Source organism: Triturus cristatus, chromosome 7 (genome assembly GCF_964204655.1).
Source record: "Triturus cristatus chromosome 7, aTriCri1.1, whole genome shotgun sequence".
Lineage (NCBI taxonomy): Eukaryota > Metazoa > Chordata > Amphibia > Caudata > Salamandridae > Triturus > Triturus cristatus.
The window spans coordinates 819,352,315-819,373,937 of NC_140590.1; the positions used below are offsets into that span (position 1 = coordinate 819,352,315).

At 45.6% G+C, this 21,623-nt stretch overlaps 1 protein-coding gene across 5 annotated transcripts in view; it reads left to right on the top strand.

Moving 5' to 3' along the window:
* Nucleotides 1-458: 458 nt before the first annotated feature.
* Nucleotides 459-21,623, top strand: part of CAMK2A (calcium/calmodulin dependent protein kinase II alpha) — a 614,478-nt gene continuing 593,313 nt past the window's right edge. For all 5 annotated transcript variants that reach the window (XM_085617723.1, XM_085617725.1, XM_085617726.1 and 2 more), the window contains exon 1: nt 459-662. In XM_085617723.1, the coding sequence (XP_085473849.1) occupies nt 601-662 (62 nt within the window). In that variant the 5' untranslated portion in view covers nt 459-600. The remainder of the gene's footprint in view (nt 663-21,623) is intronic.

Below are 21,623 nucleotides of genomic sequence, written 5' to 3' on the forward strand. Positions count from 1 at the left end.
AAATCTGGGGACCGCAGCGTAACCAAGGCAACTGGGCAATACCTGTATTTCTAGGGCACGGGATGCAGTCGTCATGGCAACCGCCTCCTGTCTTAGGGACCATCTCGCGAAATGAAAACTACAGTTGCCATGAGAACACGCGTGTCAGATCCAACGGTATTTTTATGGTTTTGCCTTCAACTATTAAATATGCATCCCGGGATAAGTAACAGGAAAATAAATACAAGGGCAGTAAAGAGACTAGTCGTATTTAGAAGCCCAGATGTAGTTGTCAGGGCAACTGAAGTGAAGAAGGGCGCGAACGAGCCCCTGGCAGCAGGGGCAGGTGTTTGGGAAACGGTTGCCCTGGCAACAAAGATAGGGCGTTCCAGAGGTGGTTGCCATTGGGAACGAGATGCTGACGAAAGCGAAGGAGGCTGGCAGGAGAATTCGCTCTCTTCATTATTCGTAAGGTTGTCACTCAGGCACTCGTCCTAGCTCACCTCTGCGTAGAGCACGGGCAGGGAGAGGGAGACAAAGGGCAAGAGGTGACCAGCGAGGAAGACAGAGGGCAGGGAAGCACCCAGAGCGCCCCAGCACCCGTCCGCACCCGCGCCAGACATGGCTACCATCACCTGCACCCGCTTCAGCGAGGAATACCAGCTATTCGAAGAACTGGGCAAGTAAGTTGGGATTCGCCTTCACGTGGAATGCAAGTGGTGCAGGGGGCGGGTTGCACAGCGAAATGGGGTGCCCGGCGGTACAACGTCCGCACGTGCCCACGCCCAGAAGTTGGCCATTGACATTAGCATCCCTGAAACTGCATTCTATCTCGGGGCTTGCAAAAGCCCTAACTATTCCCCTCTCAGTGGAACTCCCAGATGTATAGGTGTTCAGGCGGTCCCGATACGTCTTGATTGCACTAGAGAGAGGGGCACAGAACAGACGGGGTGGATGGTCCTGCCATAAATCACGGATGGTCTGTCTGGGCAGCAGTTGCGGACTAGTGAGTTTGAACGCGGTCCGAATGCCTGTCAGAAAAGGCGCGCTTTCAATAGGTTTTTATAAAGCGTCACTGTGGTGCTGAGGCGAGAGCATCAGGGCGCTATAAATATTCCGATTTGTGATCACTCTGCAAGATTCCCACCTGTGACCTGCAGCATACACACAGATCACTGCAGAGAGGGAGCAGCCGAGGGAGCCAGCGAAGAGGGAAGCAGGCTGTGTGTGAGATGGGAGGAGGGGGGACTGCGACAAGAGACTGGCCACGGGAAGCCAGCTGAGCAAGATCGCCCTTCGCCGACGGCTTGCCTGAACAGGCAGGAATTGCTTATGCCTCTTGAGAGCAGGCACTCTGTGAGGAAGCGAGACCTGCCTTGCCTGCGGGTGAGAATGTGTGAGGACGCTCCGAGAGTTTGAGGCTCCCAGCTGTCGCTTACTGGTTTGCCAAGAGTATACATATTTTTCTAAAAATTCTTGTTTGATAACGGGCGGGGCTGGTACCCTCTCCAACGGCGAAGATCAACCAGTGAGTAAGGGGATTGGGGAAGTGACCGGTGACGCTTATAGCGCTCTGCGCTCCGGAGCTCCATGTTGGCGCACATCCCACGAGGGACGCCTCTGGCTGGCGACCAGCCACAGCAGCGGTGGGTGCTGCTAACTGGGGAAGGGGTTGTGGTGCGGGAGTGACGCTCTTCCAAGGATGCGGAGGTCGAAGATCAGATGCCTTCCCAAGTCCTTGCGCCCAAGGTTAACGGAGCATCTCTCGACTGCGCTGCTGTCCTGCGGCGCCGCACGTGTAGCAAACAGACCGACAAGTTTATAGAGCGCGTAATCGAGCTCTGCTGTCCGAGCGCTGGAGTTTCAGAAGTCGCTTTTGTCTAACTCTACTGTCTGTCTCTACATTACTTATATATTGACCTCGGAAGGATGAAATCCATAGCCAGCTTGGGCGCAATATCCCTAACTTACAATATCCCCCTGTGGTTGTAGAAAGATCCCTGTCCCGCGTGCCCCGGCCTCAGTTCAGACTCAACTTTCTTGAGAGCGAAAAACGGTGCAACGAGTTATAACGTGTTGTTGGTAGCAGTGCTTAGAAATGTACATCTGCTTTTGAAGAAGCGCACTCAAAATATGTGATACACAGTTTGCTAAATGTGCTTCGATCACAGTCAGACGCAACCCCAACATTCCGATGCACAGCGCGTGGGTGCACAGTGATACGTGGTGTTCAGGTGTTTCTTAATGCCCAGACTTCTGCTCAACATCTTGCATAGTGACCGGAGGTCAGTGAGACTAGCCGAGTTCCACTCACCTCTGGTCAAGGGGACAGGCTTGGATTAAAAATAATGTGTGGTCTCGTTTCCAACGCCTGAAGTTTAACCACCAGAGGGCGCCTCCGCGCGGGGGCTTAAGAACAAACCTGAACCTCCCCTGGTTGCGATGCAGTCTTCTTCAAACGTGATGGGTACCCGTCTGCAGCGAGCTCGGGGCCCCTGTCACGTGATCTGCGCAGGCAGATTTGCGTCCTGCACCTGTGGTGTCGTGTTGTGAAAGCCAGGGATCGGAGGGAGCCAAAAACCCTGAAATCACCTCTCTTTATCGGTGTTTTGGTTACTTGACGACCCATACATCATTTGCTTTGTAAATCCGAGAAAAGCACAAATGCAAATGAGGCGGATTCATGCAAAGGCAGCCGGAGTTGTCTGCGGGACGCGTGCTCCCATCCCCACTTGCCCTACAAAGAGCGGTTCAAAAACGTCAGGGAACCTCACACATGGGGAGTGGGGTGGAGCGCGTAGGCCCTACGCCGTCGTAGGGAGACGAGGGGTCAGATAAGAAAGACGTCCCTCTCTTCTCAGGAGGCGGTTGGTGCATGCATGTTCACATCACAAGGCCTCATTTCCAGCAGTTTGTACTCGGCGCGTCCTTCCCTCGAGCTCGTTATCAGTCGCGCATTTACCTCATTGGTCGTGTTCGCGCCTCAGGCCACGGGGTGCTGCTGGGAGCGCCACGCGCAGTGGAGGCAGCGGTACTGTATCCACCGGACTCAGCTGCATAAGCGCATACCCACGGCCGTATCCACCGAGAGCACACGTGATCAATCGGGAAGCACCCGGAGCAATGCAAATAATGCGTGGAACCATCGAAAAGATGCATGGGACGACCAAGAGAGCATGGAGCAAGACACAGAAAGCGTGGGACTGCGGAGAGGATGCTGGCGCAGTTTTTTTAGGGACAGGACTGTGACTGGATCACAAACGTTTAAAATTATTTCCAGAAAATCGCATCACCTATTTAACCACGAGGTCAGCACTTTGCTGCTGTGTAGAACATTGGTGCAGGATTAGGGTGACCAAATTTTGAGAAGGATTGACATAAAAGTAGGACTAACGCCCTTCTTCTATGTGTGAGGTGTATGTGTGTGTGTGTGCGTGCCCATGCGGGCCTGTGTGTGTCTCTGTCCTCCTCCCCACTCTGCCCCCCCCCCCCCTCTGCTGGGAGCATGCAGCTGACCTCCTGCCTTGTGTGGCTTCATAAATCTCATTTGTAAGTTGCGTCGCTCTTGTACCACGGTGCGTGGTAAAAAATAAGGGTGGGCGTAGTTCGCGAAGTAGCACTTCGCGAAGCTACGCAAAGTGCAGTTCGCACTACGCGAGCTTCGCGTAGCACTTCGCGAACTGCGTAGTAACATGTTCGCACTGTGCAAGATGTTGTTTTCAATGATTGCACAGTGCGGACAAGCAACCGGCACTGTGCAATCATTGAAAATGGCATCTTGCACAGTGCGAGCTGTAGTTTTCTGCTGCTCGAGGAGATTTTTACTCGAGCGGCAGCTTTCTCAACGCGAACTGGTAGTTTCTCATCGCGAGCGGTCGCGAGCATACGCGACCCCTCGCAATGAGAAACCTGACCTCCTCGCGTTGGGAATCTCGCCGGGAGGTTTATTTTCCTTGTTCGCGATCGCCAACTTGATGTTGCTGATCGCGAACAAGGAAAAAGTCTCGCCGGGATGTCATTTTGCTTGCTCGCGGTCGCCAACTTGACGTTGAGGACCGCGAGCAAGCAAAAAATGACCGCAGCACTACGCAAAACTACGCTACGCGTGTTCGCACTGTGCTACGTGCAATTCGCGTAGTGCGAAGTAGCGCGAACTTCGCAAACTTCGCGAGCGTAGCGTAGTGCTTTGCCCAGGCCTAGTAAAAAAGCGATGCAAAGGGGCTCGTAAATAGGCCCAGGACTGTGTTATGCAAGATGCAATGAATGAGAGATATGGGGCTGTCACTTTGATTGTGCAGCAATCACTGACTATGCAGTGAAACCTACGAGGAGAGCTGTGGGCTGTGGTTTGCCCTCTGAATTGAGCTGCAATCACCAACTCTGCTTTGAAAGCCGCAGTGACAACTGTTAGCTGTGGTTTACCTTCTAAATTGAGCTCCAATTACTATGCTGTGTAAATTGCAGGGAGAGCTGTGAAGTTGTCTCTTTAACTGAGTTGTTATCACTTAGGCCTGATTACAGTTTGGTGATGGAAATCCCTTCCGCGTTAGTACAAGTGCATTACATCACATGGCACTTGCAATAAGGCAGACTGGAGATCCGTCACATTTGTGAGCAAGAGCCAGTCTGCCAAACTCTGAGCCAGGCCCTTGCTGACGTGATGACAGCTGTGGGACATGGCATGCCCCTGGAGCTGAGCTGCAGTCACTGACTATACTGAGTAAGTTGCACTGAGCTTTTCAGCTTGCGGTTCTGTCCCATGCGTAGAACTCCTTGTGGGACTACAGGAAGTGAGATGTAGGAGGGACGGCAGCACTCTCAAAAGAAACTTTCAGGAGGAGAAAGAAATAAAGAGACATTTAAATTTAATTTTTATATCGTTGCATTTGTTGTGCGTTCAAACATAGATTTCAATGTCTTCTGGCAAATTGTTGCTTATTCTTTTAACATGGAGATTGGTGCCTAATTTTCCTTCCTAAAACTGCACGGTAAGATACATTTGTAACATGAACAAAGAGACAATCTATCCGGGGGGGAAAGGGAGCAAGATGGAAAGGCTCTAGGATGTCAAATGCTTTCTAACTACCACACCTTTCAAACTGTATTTGTACTATACAAATATTTCAAAATATATCAGAAGCAAGGAAAGTCCAAGTGAGGTTTTGTGAATTTTTTCATAATTCGGATGTTTGATGGAAGCAAAGATTATAATACGATCAAAACAAATCAAGACACTTTACTTGAGTAATATGCAAATGATAAATATGCACTGAAACACAATTTCCACGTTATTGTACCATGTACGTATAGAAGTAAAACCGGCATTCCAATACATATTTAGTGGCTATTTCAAGAGGAAATGCCAATGGAAAACGTATTTAGTAAATGGCAGTTCCCTACCAGACCATGTTTTAGTCATATACTCCAGACAACTGGATACGCAACCTCTCGCCTACCACTCTCCCGTTAAATAGGAATGGCTCATATGCTACACTTGCTCTTTGTGTAATGTTTGGAGTTTTCACAGTCCCAGTTGCTTCAGTGATATAGAATCGATAGCAGCAGCCCCACTCTGAAAACCGCTCCGGAACCATTGGCTCCATGCTGCTTCTGATTGGGCCTTCAATACACCTCTAGGGGTAGACGTAACCCGCAGAGTTTCACTCCCCGGAAATTTGCGGGTTTACATAAAAACTCCATGATATTCTGTGGCATTCCGCCAACGGACGGAAAAATCCATGTTGCGCTGCTTGTGCTGCACTTTAGCACCAGTAGTGCAAGCAGCGCTGAAAAAGTGTGAATAGTACCAAGCAGTTAGCAAGAGCACACAGCAATTCAAGTTGATTTTGCTGCTGCTTGAGTAAAAAATCTGCTTGAGTGGCAGCAAATCTACTTAAGATGCAGCCCTCGGACCTCAACCACCTGCGACCGAACATGCTAAAACAATGGTGCTAGGGGACGCCAAATCTCGCTCACATTTCAGGAGCCTCAACAGGAAAAAAATATGCCACACGGCAATTTATGGAATTTGGCTGGATCTCAGCGTTACAAGAGTGATGATAAGTCACCAAATTCCATACCGCAGGCGGAATAACACATTCCACCCACCCCCATATACGTAACCAAGCAAAGAGGGCACAAGCTCCTCAGAAGATTTTCTCTTTATGAAAATTCCTTCCAACACAATCTTTGTTAGAGGCAGAGGCGTAACTAAGCTTGTGGGGGTATCCCAGCAATGTATGTGGGGGCACCTCCCACGCCTAGGCCGACTTTCTGGGCGAAGATGACAGATGACTGTGGGGACACCACTAGGACTAGGGACTGAGACTGTTACAACCCTTGGTGGACATTCCCATTTCACATAACAGCACTCTCTGTTGCTCAATCAGTGTACTCTCTGCTCCAGGCCGCACTTCATTGTCACTCACAAACTGTCACAGGTGCACTTCCCCAGGTGACTCTCATTTTAAAAATGTTACATTCTCTGGACCCCAATCTCTGTATCCATTCTTCGATTTAAAGAGTGCTCGCATCTCGACTGGATTCAGCTAGTGTATTTGTTCTTAGGCTCAGAGCAATAGACTACCCGGAAGAAGTTGACTTTTGGAACCATGGAAAAGAGTAGCACCCTCGCCATGATCTGTAAGATGTGTACATTTTCCATCGTTCCAACCACAGCAATTTTCACTCTCCCTTCTTGTCCAAGAAACACACAAACTGTGCAAGCATTGTTTCCAAAAACCATGTCCTGTACAAACTTCTCTGCTGTCAGTTGCCTTGCTGCTTGACTGCAGTTCATGAGCCTTATTACAGAAACTTTACACCAATGCAAATAACACAGCAAATCATTTAGCACCACTTTTGCACTCAATGGGACAAACAGATTTTGCTCCACTCTGTGTAGCAGAAAGGGAAACATAAAGAGATGGATGGCAAAACAAATTGAGCCATTTTATTATTGATACACTATTTTAATTGTGTAATAGAGATTTCAGCAAAGGTACCCTATTCCACAAAAATATAAATAACCATATTAAAAACCTCAAACCGGCTTTGTTCGATATTTGCTACTCAAGTAATGGGACAGACTAATTTCCTGCCAAACATAGTCTGATCTTATAAATGTTAATGTTTTTTCTCTTACCTTCTGATTACATAAACGGTAATAGTAATGTGAAATCAGTTTGTGCCCTGTTACCCTAGAGCAAATAATGTTTGTCCCATTCCCTACTACACAGCAACAAAAATGGTTCAAAGGGGGTTGTCCTGTTTTTTGTACCAGTGCCAAGTTTCTATAATCTAGTTATCTGATTCAAGCACATTTTGCACTCTTGTGTATGCCCTTACCTGCCAGCGTGGCTATCTGCACGATCTTCTCTTACCAAGTTTTTAATCTATACATAGACTGGTGTTTGGCTACACCCAGAGTAGTACTTCTCTTACACCTCATGCTATTGGATATTTGGTGCATCAATTTCCTCCAAAAGAGGGAGGATTTTACCACCTATTCTCTGAATATTCACAAATTACATTTATTATTTTATAGATGCATTATATGTAGAAAACAATAACTTTTTGTCTTGTTTTAATAATGCAGGGGGCTTCCTCATTTTTACTCAGGACTTACAAGCCAGACACATTTGCTTTGACAATGCTTGTTCACTATTGCAGTTAAGGAATCCAGCAGCAATTTGTGCTGAGAGTTTTGTGCGACCTGATGTCAGCGTGCATAAAACGCAGAGCCAGTGAGAAAACACATTTGCGTGCATGGATCCCCTTTTCCGTGACTTTATGTAAATCAGGTGCTGAAATTTGCAGGATACTGGAAGTACAGTGTGTTTTTTGCAAGACAACGTTAGCACTTGTTTTGCTCACAGGACTCTTGATCAGTGTCACTTTGACAAACACATTCCCCAGACAGGGAATCAGAAAAGCAATTTTTACTCTTCACTTTGTCCCCATCCACTTTCTTTTGAATTTGAACTAACCATTGGACCTTTAAATGAAATGCAACCAGGCCTGGCTGGATATGTCACATATGAAATGAGACCACTTGGCAGATATGAATAACTTCTTACTTTCAACACAAACAGACCCACAAATAACTTCACCAAGGTGATTTCTCTTCAGCACAGCTTTCGTGATGAGGCAGCCAGCATGATATTTATCCCTTGCATTTAGTGCTGGATATGCAGGCCTCACTGCAAATAAAGTTCAGCTTCTAGGACAAACATTGGCCTGGAGAAAAGGACAAATCGAGCATCGCATAAGAAAATACAGATAACAAAACAGTTTGAACAAAATGGATATACGCACTGTGACATTACTGGTTTTGACAAGGAAAAATGTAGTGCTTTTTGACCTATTGACTTTGTCAATGCTTTTTGATGATGCTGTGCAGTATCGGGAAAAAGTAAAATGCTTTTTGTCAATGCTGCGTAGCATTGGTAAAGAAAAAAAGAGAGAAAAATGGTGCAAGACCTGGGTGTGTCACCATGTCATTCTGTAGGTAGTGTGGTGAGGTTTGTGCACGCATACGTAACAACGCACATATGCTTTGTTGGGATGGAACAGTCCCTCGTATGGTGACAGACATGTACCGCTGCCCTGAGTGCCCCAGCTTCAGCAATATAGGAAAAACAATGGTTCCTGTGGAATAATATACTATGAGGTTATGATACATAAGCACAATCGCGATATAGAGGGTTAGATAATGGCAGAGCGCGAAGGAACCACTAACACACCGATTACAGTGTAGTATATTTTATGGATTTTTTAAACAATAAAGTTAGGAGTAAACATTATACATCAAAGCAACATTTGTGCATAGTGTCCCAAGTGACAAAGGGAATCTAAACCTAAGTGACAATGTGAATATTAAATACAAGATTTCCACAGTTTGTACAAGTCGACCATTATCATAATAATTCCATGTGAACAGCAGCTATATACAGTGATATGTGCTGGGTAAATGGTTCGCTTCTTCTGTATGTCGACGGCGTTTCGACCCTCAAAACAATGTGAAGAGACCCCACATTGTTTTGAAGGTCGAAACGCTGTTGACATACAGAAGAAGCTAACCATTTTCCCAGCATATATCACTGTATATAGCTGCTGTTCACATGGAATTATTATGATAATGGTCGACTTGTACAAACTGTGGAAACCTTGTGTTTAATATGCCTCAGGTTTAGTGTGCCTGAACTCACAATTTAATAACACATCTTTTTGTGAAGGTAGTTTTTGAATTGCTTGTTTAGAAGCCACACTTTTTAGAAGTGGCAGGTTTTCTTGTTCTAACAATTCTATGTGTCTCTGCCTGGTTGTGGACAGACTGTATGGATTTGAATGTGATAGGATCTGGGAAGTGTCTTGATCCAGGGGAGGGGTAGGTGAGACCGCAACAGGCTGACCTGCATCTGGAGTGTAGGGGGGAGGAGTAGCCCCTGGAGGTGAAGAGGCCTGGGCTGCAGCCTAAAACAATAGCTCCATCTCCTGCTGAGTGATTGAGGAACCAGACCCCCACTATCAAAGGAAGAAGGTGCCACTGGCAGGGAGACTCCCAGAACTGATTTAGACAGGGCTCAGTGCCCCCTGAACACAAAGACTTCAAAGACATTTAGGGGTATAACTATGAGAGCTGAAATCCCTGAACATTGGACAGATCAAGACTGAAAAGGATTGAAACTACTTCGCGATCAAGAGGAACCTTTGCCAAGGAAGAACAGCTGAAGAAACTGAAGAGAAGGGCTGACCCTTGCTGTGTGTTCTAGGTCTGGCCTGCAGTTTGCTGATTTAACTAAGGAGAGGCTAAGGGACTTTGCTGTGTGCTGTGTCCCCCTGCTTGAAAGGACTTTGCTGTGTGCTGTGTCCCGAAGTAATGTGTCTCCAAGGGCCCAAGGAGAGCTGGGTCACTTTTGTGGAAACTCAGGAACATAAAAGTTTCCAAGTGTGTCTCAGCGGCGCTGTGTGCGTGTGCTTCGTGCAGCCTGACACCATCGTAAGAACTGCCCCTTGATCGTGTGCACCCGGAGTCCAATTGAGTCTCAGCGACGCTGTGTGTGTGTGCTTCGTGCAGCCTGAGACCTTCGTGAGGACTGCCCTGTGATCGTGTGCACCCGGAGTCCAAGTGAGTCTCAGCAACGCTGTGTGTGTGTGCTTCGTGCAGCCTGAGACCTTCGTGAGGATTGCCCTTTGATTGTGTGCACCCGGAGTCCAAGTGAGTCTCAGCGACCCTGTGTGTGTGTGCTTCGTGCAGCCTGAGACCTTCGTGAGGATTGCCCTTTGATTGTGTGCACCCGGAGTCCAAGTGAGTCTCAGCGACGCTGTGCGCGTGTGCTTCATGCAGCCTGAGACCTTCGTGAGGATTGCTCTGTGATTGTGTACACCCGGAGCTCAAGTGACTCTCAGAGACGCTGTGTGCCCTGTTGCAGTGTGAGACCTTCATGAGAATTGCCCTGTGAATGTGTGTCCCGGAGCAGTCTTGTTCTCTGCTTCGATCGACAGCGTGACCAGAAGTTCTGCGATCGTCATTGCCATCAGCCTGGACAGGCATCCCCAGAGGAGCTGTGAGAAGTCACCACCACCCGCCCGAGCCTGCCTTTGGCAAGGAGAGACCTCAAACCATCACTGTCGGGGGTCCGAGTTCCACTGCCCAAGATCAACGAAGTCGCACCGGAGGCCCAAGCCACGAGGAGAGGAGAGTGAGATCGCACCTCCCCAGGTAACGCTCAGCGAGCGTGCGTGTGTCGCCGCCTGGGGCGGGGTGCGGGCTATGAGAGAAATGCTCTCGGCCTTTCCCATCATTGCAGCGCGAGCCTCCGCTCAAGTCCGTATGGCGGCCCGTACATGCCGAGGAGTGGCAGTACTGGGGCAGGAGTTTGGAACCGCACTTTGTTTTCCATCATAACAGTGTTGGGGGTATGTTTTGGCAGCAGCTGACCACGAGTCAGTAAGAGTGGCATAGAGACCGTCCAGAGCACCGCGATCGGTGCCAAAGTACATTATTTTTGCATTACGAACTGCCTGATTGTTGCATTACGAAGTGCCTTATTTTTGCATTATGAACTGCCTGATTGTTGCATTACGAAGTGCATTATTTTTGCATTGAGGACTGCCTGATTGTTGCATTACGGATTGCCAGATTCTTGCATTACGAGCTGCATAGCATTGCATTAGGACTGCATTAGATAATCGAGAATGGCTCATTAATACTGCAAGAACCTACAAGTGCTTGCTGGCCTAATAACCGGCAAGGTGAAATATTACAAATACGCATATGCTGAATTTTTATCGTTTGGTCTCATAGTATCTTTTCTTTATAACCATAGAATTGTTTTTATGAGACTCGTGTGGTGTCCATTTGTGGTCTTATCACTGTGTTACTGTGAGCGTGGTTACAAATACTTTACACATTTGCCTTGGAGATAAGCCTGGCTGCTCGTGCCAAGCTACCGAGGGGGTGAGTAGGGGCTATCTGAGAAGGTGCCCTTCCTTTCCCTGACTTAGAAGCAAGGATCCCTATTTGGACTAAAGTACCTACCTTAGCCAACTAGAGACCCCCAGTCCTACAGTCGGGCCCTGGGATATCAAGAATAAAAGGCCTCAACCCCCAGAGGTTTAGCGCAGTAGCTCCTGCTGCCCCGTAGCCCTCTAAAAGGGTTTCCGAAATGCGTGCACTCACAAAATTCAATTTTTTAATGTTTACTTACAGATCGAAGATTGGTGACACCATTTCAATTGGTAAACAAGAAATGTAATTTTAGATGTGCAAGGGCACCTTTTGCAAATGACAGTAAACTGTACCAGCAGGGTTCCCCCAAAAATAAAATTAAAAAAAGCTATATATAAAGGACAGTAAGAGGGTCTGAGAGCAAAGCAGGAGCGGATAGAGGAAATGGATTACGAAAAGCAATGAAGAGTGGGAAGGAGGGTGGGTGGAGGAAACAATGGAGGTTTTTGGGGGTGGGCCTAGGCAGGCAAATCTTTTTTATTAAAAATTAAAAGACAGTGAGGGTGTGGACAGAGGTACGAGAGTGCCACACGGAGCATGCACAGGGAGGGTAGAGTGTGTGAGGGAGAAGCAACACACAAGGGAGTGAGCTAGAAAACACATTCGCTCTCATGGAATGCTAAAGTTAGTACCCTGAATGTGAGCAGTGGAGGAATACAAATCATCCATTCACACGGATGGTAAAGAGGCTATGCTGCGGGGACGGAAGAAACACAAGAAAAGGAAGCCAAGCCATCAAATAAGAAGTAAGCAAGTGACAGTGACAAGAAAGCCAATCAATGGCAACCAGTGAGTGAGCTCTACACTGACTGTAAGTATGGTCCAAGCAGTTTTTCGCAAACGGAGAACTTACAGCTGTGTGGTAAGCGAGACCTAAAAATTTGCCAACTGCTATAGGGATCTTAGGCATAATTAGCGAACATTACATATGCAAACATAGAAGATCTAATGCCTCTGTCTCCAAAGAGGGTTCATTTCCTCGGACACAGATGTTTAGGACAACTGAAGACCAAGTGAACTAATGCACTAGGAATCCAAAAGCTGCAATTAACTGGTTTCCCTAAATGCATCTCCATTCTGAGGGCCTAAACAGCATCTTCAAGGAAATTCATCACGAAAAGTAATGCGCATTAATATAATATAATATAATATGAAAGCGACCTACTGGCATTCCACCACCACCAAGTTCCGTTATGGAAGTTAAGAATGTGTTTACCTTGCTTGGAGAAAAACACAAATATTTGCTACTTCCAGTGGCGTAGCTAGCCCTATGGCCCCCCGTGACAGTTCATGATTTTTCCGTCCCACGCAACCGGAGTGAAGAGGTGGGGATGCTGGCGAGTTGTCTGGTTCGTTTGCCGGTAATAGTGGTGGGCTCCACCAAAACTCGAGCCGCCCCGGGGTTCTTTTGCCGGTAAGTGTGGTGGGCTCCCCCAAAACTCGAGCCGCCCGGTGCAGATCCCCCCCCCCCCTCACTTGCCACGCCACTGGCTACTTCAGCTTCATGATTCAAACAGCCCAGACCCAGCTCAAGGTGAAAGGCCTCCAGTGCCAGGGCCATCGTAACAGCATTATAGGCCCCCGGGCAAAGCAGTGCACTGGGCCCTGCCTACACAAGAACAAAAATGTTTACAAATGTTTAACAGAAAATGAGTGTTAACGTTTGGTCCCCTATGCTCGTGGGGCCCCTGGGCAACTGCCCAGTGTGTCCATGCGTCCATGTGTCCATTGCAGCCAGTAAGAGAAAGAAAGGCCTAGTTCTGCAAACAAGGGGACATGGAAACCTGGCCTCGAATCTCACATACCTTTGACAGTTAATGAAACCTTGAATCACCCTAAAATTTGGGAAATTAGAGGATAATTAGATTTTGAACAGACTTGGGTTGCTCGGGAAATCCTCAAATTCAGATAGTGCTTTATGAGCTGGTTAAACAATGGAGACACCATTAGTGAATGTTGATTAAAAGCTGCAGTCAGAGCTGAATGGTGTAGTGGTAAACATAGAATGGAGCAGAAGTGATTAATGGACTGTGATAGCTGCCATCATTTTTGTATATAGAGATGTAACCGATCCGTGTTCAATGAAAGCTGCACTGTGAGCAGTGCTTAATTTGTAAAAATATAAGTGCCAGGACTCTCTACAGGAGGCCACTGCAGCTTGCATCACCCATTGTCCCTGCTATGGTGCCAATGATAGTAACAACTGAACTGCTAACCCTCACACTTCCACAAGTGTGACAATTAGGACTACTAGAGGCCCCCAAAGCGATAAGAATGGCTTGGGCAGCAGGTAATAGTCATTTTTTATGTATTTTGAAATAACAATTAACTGTTGTTGTGGTCATCTCTATATTAGCTAGACACTGCCACCTTGTGGCAAACTGTCATGAGGGGCGGTGTTGACAATTAAGTGCCGGTGCCGAGCACCGGAAACCACCAGCTCAAATTAGGCACAGACTGTGAGGTGCCTTGGTGCCCCTAGAAATGTCCCATGACGCACTGTACCAGCAACTTATGTCCCCATAGCCAGTACGAGAGAGTGAGAGTGAGAGAGAGCAAGAGAGACAGAAGGAAAGGGAGAGGGAGAGAGAGAGAGAGAGAGGAGAGAGAGAATGAGCATGAGGGAATGTGTTCGTTTATAACATGGAGCACGATATATGCAAGGCCAGTCTATCTGCTACTCCATCTTTCCAAAGAAGAAGTTGTTTTGCTCGTATGCCCAGACTCCAGCTTTACAGCAACTAGCCACGGCACACAAAGCATGCTGAGAGCACAAGTAAGTCTGCAATGCCAACCACCTGCAGCCATTGCATCTTCTTTAGGCTGCCTGGGTGCAGTGGGAATACTCAAGTGCATCTCTACAGAGGTGAAAGCCGGTCACGGTATGAATCGCTGGTGCCTAAACTTCAAACATTACTTTGAATTTGACTGCCTGTGGGCTCCTCGCCCTACTGCGTAGAACTGAACATAAATACTGAAGATCAAGTCCTGCTAATTGAAATGGGTTGGTGCAACGGCTTACATGGTCCAGCCCTGGTGACTTCCAGGGCATTTGGAATGGAGTGCTCCCCATCACACCAAGGCTGGGCCTAACTTTTGGCTTTTACCAAAGAAGTAAAGGCAGACAGGGTGGAAGATGACTTTACATCAGCCACACTGCCTTTTCTCCACCCAAAATATTTAGAGGTGTCTGCCAGCCCTGTAGGCATCTCTATGCATTTTTCAAAAAGAGCCGTCATGGCGGAACCTGTCAATGTCAGAAAAGTTAAGAGATGGCTCTGTTAAACATGATTGCCAGTCATCAAACGTTTCAAAAGGTTTTTTATTTTTTGAAAAACACACTCCCAAAGCTGGAGATTATTTTCGAAAACTTGCTCCAACACCATGTGCATTTATCCTGATGGTGTGGGGGAGGTCAGTTTTTATTTTTTCATGACCCTCACCGCCATGATATACCTGGCAGTGAGGGACAGTAAAATAATCAGACCGCCCATTCTAATTAGGACAGGCAGTCATATGACTTACCTCTGATAGGTCGTACTCCCTTAGGCCATTGGAGGAAGGTCTACGCCTACACAAAAGATTTTTTATTACATCGGTGTAGACCTGGCAGTTGACCCACCTCTAAATCAAGAGCATGGTTTAAGAGGTTGGCGGTGTGGGTACTCAGTCACAGTTGCGATGGAGTCAATCTCTAAATCAGACCCTCAGTCATAAACTGTTTCCAAGGAAATTCTGTACTGCTTGACTGCAGCTTGGAGATCTAGCTACAATGAGATCCCTTTGTCCACCCCAAGGCAACAGATGAGCTGACCCACAGTGCTCGAAAGCCGGCCTGGTCGCCCCTGAGAGAGTTAAAGGACAGTTGAGAACAGCAACAATCATTCTGCAAGTGCAGGAGTCTTAAGCTCAGTAGTGGAAACTCTACTTTGATGTTCGTAAATCTGGTCAGTACGAAGGCTTTCATACTGCTAGGCAGTCCCTACAACTTTGAATACCTGGGTCAAGGCATGACAGACCATATCAGAGTTATGAATTCTTTTTTATCAAGTTACTCAGAGAACTGGGTACAAATGATGGAAACATCCCATAACTCACTTTGCCGCCTCTGAAGGGTGTGCATCCTAAATATCTAAATCAGAATATCAAGGGTGCTAAATATTGAGGACAAAATATAATAAAATATATTGACAGGTCTAGATTTTCTATACCTAACACCATATATATGTACCTACTTGGTACACGTTTCATCAAGGTACATAGATGTGGAGTTAGGAATAGTAAATCTACCCTTCACCAAATATAAATATGTTTCGATATTTTGTCCCGGATACTCTGCCATCGATATTCTTGTCTGTCAATATTCCTATTTTTTATTTCAAATATTTTTTATTGAAATTTCAAGAAAAAAAGCAAGAACATAGATGCATATAAAGAAAATCACAAATTGGCATGAGTTGAAATACAGCTACGAATGTGATTGTAAATAATAATAACAAATAAATAGACAGAGAGAAATACAAAAGACGAAGGAATTGCAGAGAGGCTACGAATTAAGTGGCATTTGAAATTGCGATTAGGTTAATCGTGGACAGATTTAGCTTTTGACATTATTATTATGTAGTTCGATCGTAAGGTCACATGATAAGCATATAATCGAAGACATAAATGTTTGTATAAGATGCACTATAAGGATATCATGTTAGAATGTCCATTGCTGCTGGAATATAGTAGACATAGCCACATATCCTATGTACATTCTTAATGTCAAAACCTCAATAAACAAGTAATTCCCATATATCCTCCCACATCGCACCCGCATTTTATCATGATAAAGATAGAGTGAGGCTAGCGTGAGGTTTGTCTTATATGAAACAGTACCCATGCGGGGGGTAGGCGAGAGGGTTCACAAGCGTGATACCTATCCATAGGGAGAATGTCCTATTTCAGGTGTTTGTGCAGTGATTGTCATCAAGAGGTACAATAAAATGTATGTAATGGTTTCATGAGGAGTCATTTGGTTCAAGGAGGATCAAACTTAAATGAAAAGGCATCAAGGGACTTCCATAGCTTCCTATGTGAAGGACGCCAGGGCGAAGAGTGTAGAGAAATATTATCCGCCCCTCTGAGAAAGGACAACCATTCTTGCCATTTTCTGAAGGAGATTTCTTTAAAGCTCTTCCAGTTATTTAGTATTATTTTGCAGGCAAGTGTAAGCATTTCTTGTCTGTCAATATTCCTAATGTCGATATTCAGTAGTACAATCCTGTGAAGAGCTGCTTGTCCCAAAGTAGGGTCAGTTGATAAAATTGCAATCATTCTATGTCATTGTGATGTGAGGCTGAGACTGGGAATGAGAAATTGTGCCACCTGATCGCAAATGAGGCATCTCTGTCCCCAAGAAACACCTGGATTGTCAAAGAATTGTCTTTTGAGGGAGAGCATTTGAGTCTCACAGACTTGTTGGGTGATGCTGCCTTCCAGCGATGTATGGGGTGCCGATTTCATTCTCTCACTTACTCCCTCTCTCTCTGTCTCTCTGTCCCACACTTTGTGGCCCTCACTGACTGAATTCCCTTCTGCACAGGTGAAAGGGTTAAAAAAACAAGAACAGTGACATATGGTTCCTATATATGTTGAGGCTATCCAGCACAGGAAATGGGTAATATCAACTTTTTTTGTAACAGAGTTTTATATAGCGCGATCTTGACCCGAATCAGGTATCAGAGCGCTTTACATAGCACCAGTTGCATTACATGAGGACACTCCATTTTTTGTTAGGCACGGGGAGATTAAGTGATTTGCCCAGAATCACAGGATGTTCAGCATCATTGCCGTGACTCAAACCCAGTTCCCCAGATTTGAGGTCGACCGCCCCAGCCGTTAGGCCAACTCCTCTTCCCAACTTTATAACATATGTTTGTACTTCAATCTTGAAACCATTCATTACCTGTTGCATTTAATATCAAAAAGTCCCTTTTGCTCTACTCTTGGATGTATTCATAGACTACAAGCACTCATCTCACTATGAATGTTCATTAGCCCCTTTATCAACCCCTTTTACTTGTTGTATCCCCTAAAAACGAATAACATATTTTGAAATAAAAAAAAAAAATTTTTTGCCAAATCTTTGAAAGCCGTTGGTTTTAGGCAGCTTTAGCATGTCATTACTCTTAACGTGCCAGGCCCATCACATGGATGGGGGTAAAAAAGGCCACGCCCTTCTGTGATTGTTGAACATCAATGAGAAATGGGCAACTGCCAGGCAACGTTTACTATAAGGTGATGCTGCTTCTACAGTAGGATATTAGCCTGACCTTCTGCTTAGGATCCTTGAAGCCAGGCGCTGTCTATCCCTTGTAAAACTTGTACTTAATCACAAATTTAAGTTGGATTTCTCCAATAAATGGCAGTAGGGTGTTTTGTTTTGTCCATACTGCTATTTATGTGTTTTTAGGTCTCGCCTAGGCAGCGATTGAACTGTCTTTTCAAGACATGCTGTATTCAGGATGTGGGCCATGTGCCTAAAGCTCTGCCCACTTTCCACCCATCTTTTTAATGGTGGCTTTTCATCGGTGAATAGGTTTAGTGGTTCCCCTTGTCTCTTCTTGTAACTTCCCATGAGGACACCCCCTGTTACATGTGTTGTTACTCCCTAAGTTTTAATTACAGCCTCAGAGCACTATTTTCTTAAAGGGCTTCAGGTAAGACACACTCTTGGTCCTAAACAAGGCTGGCAGTGGTTGCTTTACTCACTAGTACATCTCACATTTATAGGAGAACTTCTATAAATTTCTCATTTATCAGCTCTACACAGAGTACAACCTAATCCAGAATCAATATAATAATTCTTTTGTCACATTTCAGAGTTACTAACTGTATATATGGACATAGTTATTTGAATGTACTCGTTGTACTGTCTTGCATGGAATGCATTATGGGTAGGGTGGATTTACCTTATCTTCTGCAGGTTGCAGTACCATATGTGACCAAAAGAGGTCTCACGGGACCTCTTTGGCCAGATATGGTACTGCAGCCTGCAACATGGCTTGGTAAAAAACATTGCCATTTATAACGCCAATAACTCCAACTTTGAGGGTGAAGTACTATATGTGGCTAAAAGAGGTCCCATGGGAACCTCTTTTGGCCAGATATGGTACTGCACCCCTCAATATGGCTAGGTAAAAAACATTGGCATTCATAAGGCCAATAAGTCCGACTCCGACAAATGCGAGACCGATTGCATTTCCAATACAATAGGTCTCGCATTTGTTAAAGTTAGAGCGGTTGGTGTTGAAAATGACAATGTTTTTTACTTTTGCTTTTTTATACTATTGGCAATAGTGCTATGCCAACAGCTCTAACTTTATCAAATGTGAGACCTATTGCATTGCAAATGTTTGTTTATGATTTTTGTCGAGGACAGACCAGGCGTTTGAGCACTGTGAAAATGTCACTTCTGTAACAGCAAAGGATTGTTAACTACACTAAAGAATGCTAATACAATTTGCTGGAGTTGTTCACAATGAAACATTCCTTAATAAAAGTGATGATAATTATTAATATTGCCCTAACAGTTGTTTAGCATGAATATCCAGGAGTTCTTGGGCATTTGTGTAGTGAAGGTTGTACTATGGTGAAACAGAATGATCCAGTGCCCTGCTGCAATAGTGCAGCGATCCTTGTTTCAGCACAGCAGGGAGTTTGATATTATGACTAGTTTTCTACACATATGACTGTTAAACCTCTGGAAAAGGACTAAATCGCAGATAACGTAATTTTCTATATGTAGAAGTGCACGCTAATTGCACTTGCTGATGATTAATGCTCGCATTTAGCACCAGCATTTTGCAGCTGGTCACGGCTGCAATCACAGATTGTGATAAATTAAGATGTAACTCATTAAAAACAAGCAAAACTATCATTTGAGCATGTTAGTCCTCATTAATTACAATTAAGCTCGAGGAACAAGTGGTGCTCGTGCAATTTGCACTGTAGTGTTTTGGTGCAAGCCTTTGCTCACCCATTGTGCTCAATACTAGGCTTAGCTTGTTACACATTCATGAATCCAAGGAAAACAATACAAAGTGGGTCACTCATGGTCAAAGTTTGAACAGACTAGAACTCAGGGCATCTGGTTCCGCAAATGGAGGCGCAACTGCTTAGACCCTATGCCTTGGAAGGGTCCATCATCTCAGCAGTAGGTTGAGCACAATGAATGAGGGGGTTCTATGACAGCGCTAGTCCATGCTCTCTGCAGGGAGTGGGCAAGGAGGGTCCTGTTTTGTAGATTAGTGTAGCAGTGGTTGTTGTACTTCAGTAGCGAGTTGGACAAATGATTGTTGTGGCGCTTGTTTATTGACCTAGCAATGGTTCCTTCTGGCACAGAGTGGGATGCAGCAATGCGGTGTTAAGAGGGGATACTACGGCGATAGTTGCTGCACATCAGCAGTATACATCTGTGTATAGGTAGTGTGATTATGTAATGGTGATTACAACTTGATGGTTAGCAACAGGGCCGGATTGGAAAATGAAGTTGTTGGCTAATGGCAGCCAATCACTGTCTGAAAGCTGCGCACTAGCCTGAAGCCTACCGGGAAATGCCAGAGTGGTTGGATTGGCCCCTTTGACCCTGGTTACATAGTAGCTTTGCTGTCGCTCGGTATGTGTTTAAATGGCGAGTAACTTGAACTTAATGCTTTAGTCACTGCTGTGTGCTTCACTGTGCTCGGATTTTGGGTCATATCTTCATGAGCTTTTAGAACTACACGGAACAATGAATCACTGCCTCGTTTACATAATGTATTCCTACAGCATGCACCTCTCCCAGTTTCTATTCCCCCGCATGAATTGCCATCTATCTTAGTCATAATTTTGAAAGATTTTATCTGGTGCAGAGCTGTATGCATCTGTTAAGAAGGCAGACTGCTGTTAGCAGCCAGGGCAATGCATTTAGGGGGGCATTCTTTTTTTATCCCAGGTTAGAGGAGGATGATGAGTCTGGATTAAGTTCACTGTGCAATCACAAGCACACATGCACACTCTGAAATTCTTTGCAGAAGGAACTGTGCTGTGGAAAAATCTCCCTATCAAGCTCTGCAACAATGACCTGAAATTCGTAGGCAAGGTTGTGGACACTGAGACGTATACAAGGTGAGCATGTACTGAAGACCGGACTAGGGGTCAAAGGCATTCTTAAGGAGATAAATAGTAGCCTACAGTGCCCAGAATTGGCTTTAAGAGCAGCCTGAACATTGAGAAGTTAGGGGAGCTGTTATTTGTGGTCAACGCCCCCTTCCCCACGACCCCCAACAATTAATTCGGAAAAAATGGTCCACATTTTTAGCACAAATCTAAATGCACTGCTGAAAAGACATACGTTTCACAGGTGAATTGTAAAATATTTCAGTACTCAAGGGGTGTCCATATTGCAATAAGCAATAATTAATCCATAGCATTGAAATATGTATATACACTTAAACCTTTTCTACATTTGATATCATTGGTTGTTAAATGCATAGATACAAATACAAGTTAGAGACCTGAACCTACAGAATTTGAAGGACATGTGGAGTACTCATGCGTAGAAGGAATGCAACTGCTGATTGCTTTCTGACACACTCCCAACTGAGAGTCAGCATCCCTGTGACTCACTGGGCACTTTTCTGTCTAGACTACGACGGGAGGGCGTAGGTTGGTGGTACCCAAGATGTTTCAGGTGTTATATCCCTCAAAATCTGGAGGGATTGTTTGGAGCCTTCTACTGACAGAGGGCGGTTAGCCACTTACAGAAGCATTGTGGCATCTGCAGCAGGATGTGCTTTGTACTCTTGAAGCTGTCAAGTTCCTTGTCATAGTTCAGTTTCACTGGCGGCTGGCTGCTCATTTACAATGAGAGAAGTGATATTGATGACCCATTGAATATGGCCAGAAGAAAGGAAGAATTAAATAGTTTAGATGCAAGTCTAAAAAAAGATGTACACAATCGTGGGATCGAGGAACAATGGTACCCCAGGGCAAGTGTAATTCACAGGCCTGTCCGCTATGGATGCTTCCTATAAGCAAAAGGCTGGTACCCTCTTCAGGAGTTGTAGTGAAAAGCGAATTAAGCTAGGATAGACTCGCTTCAACT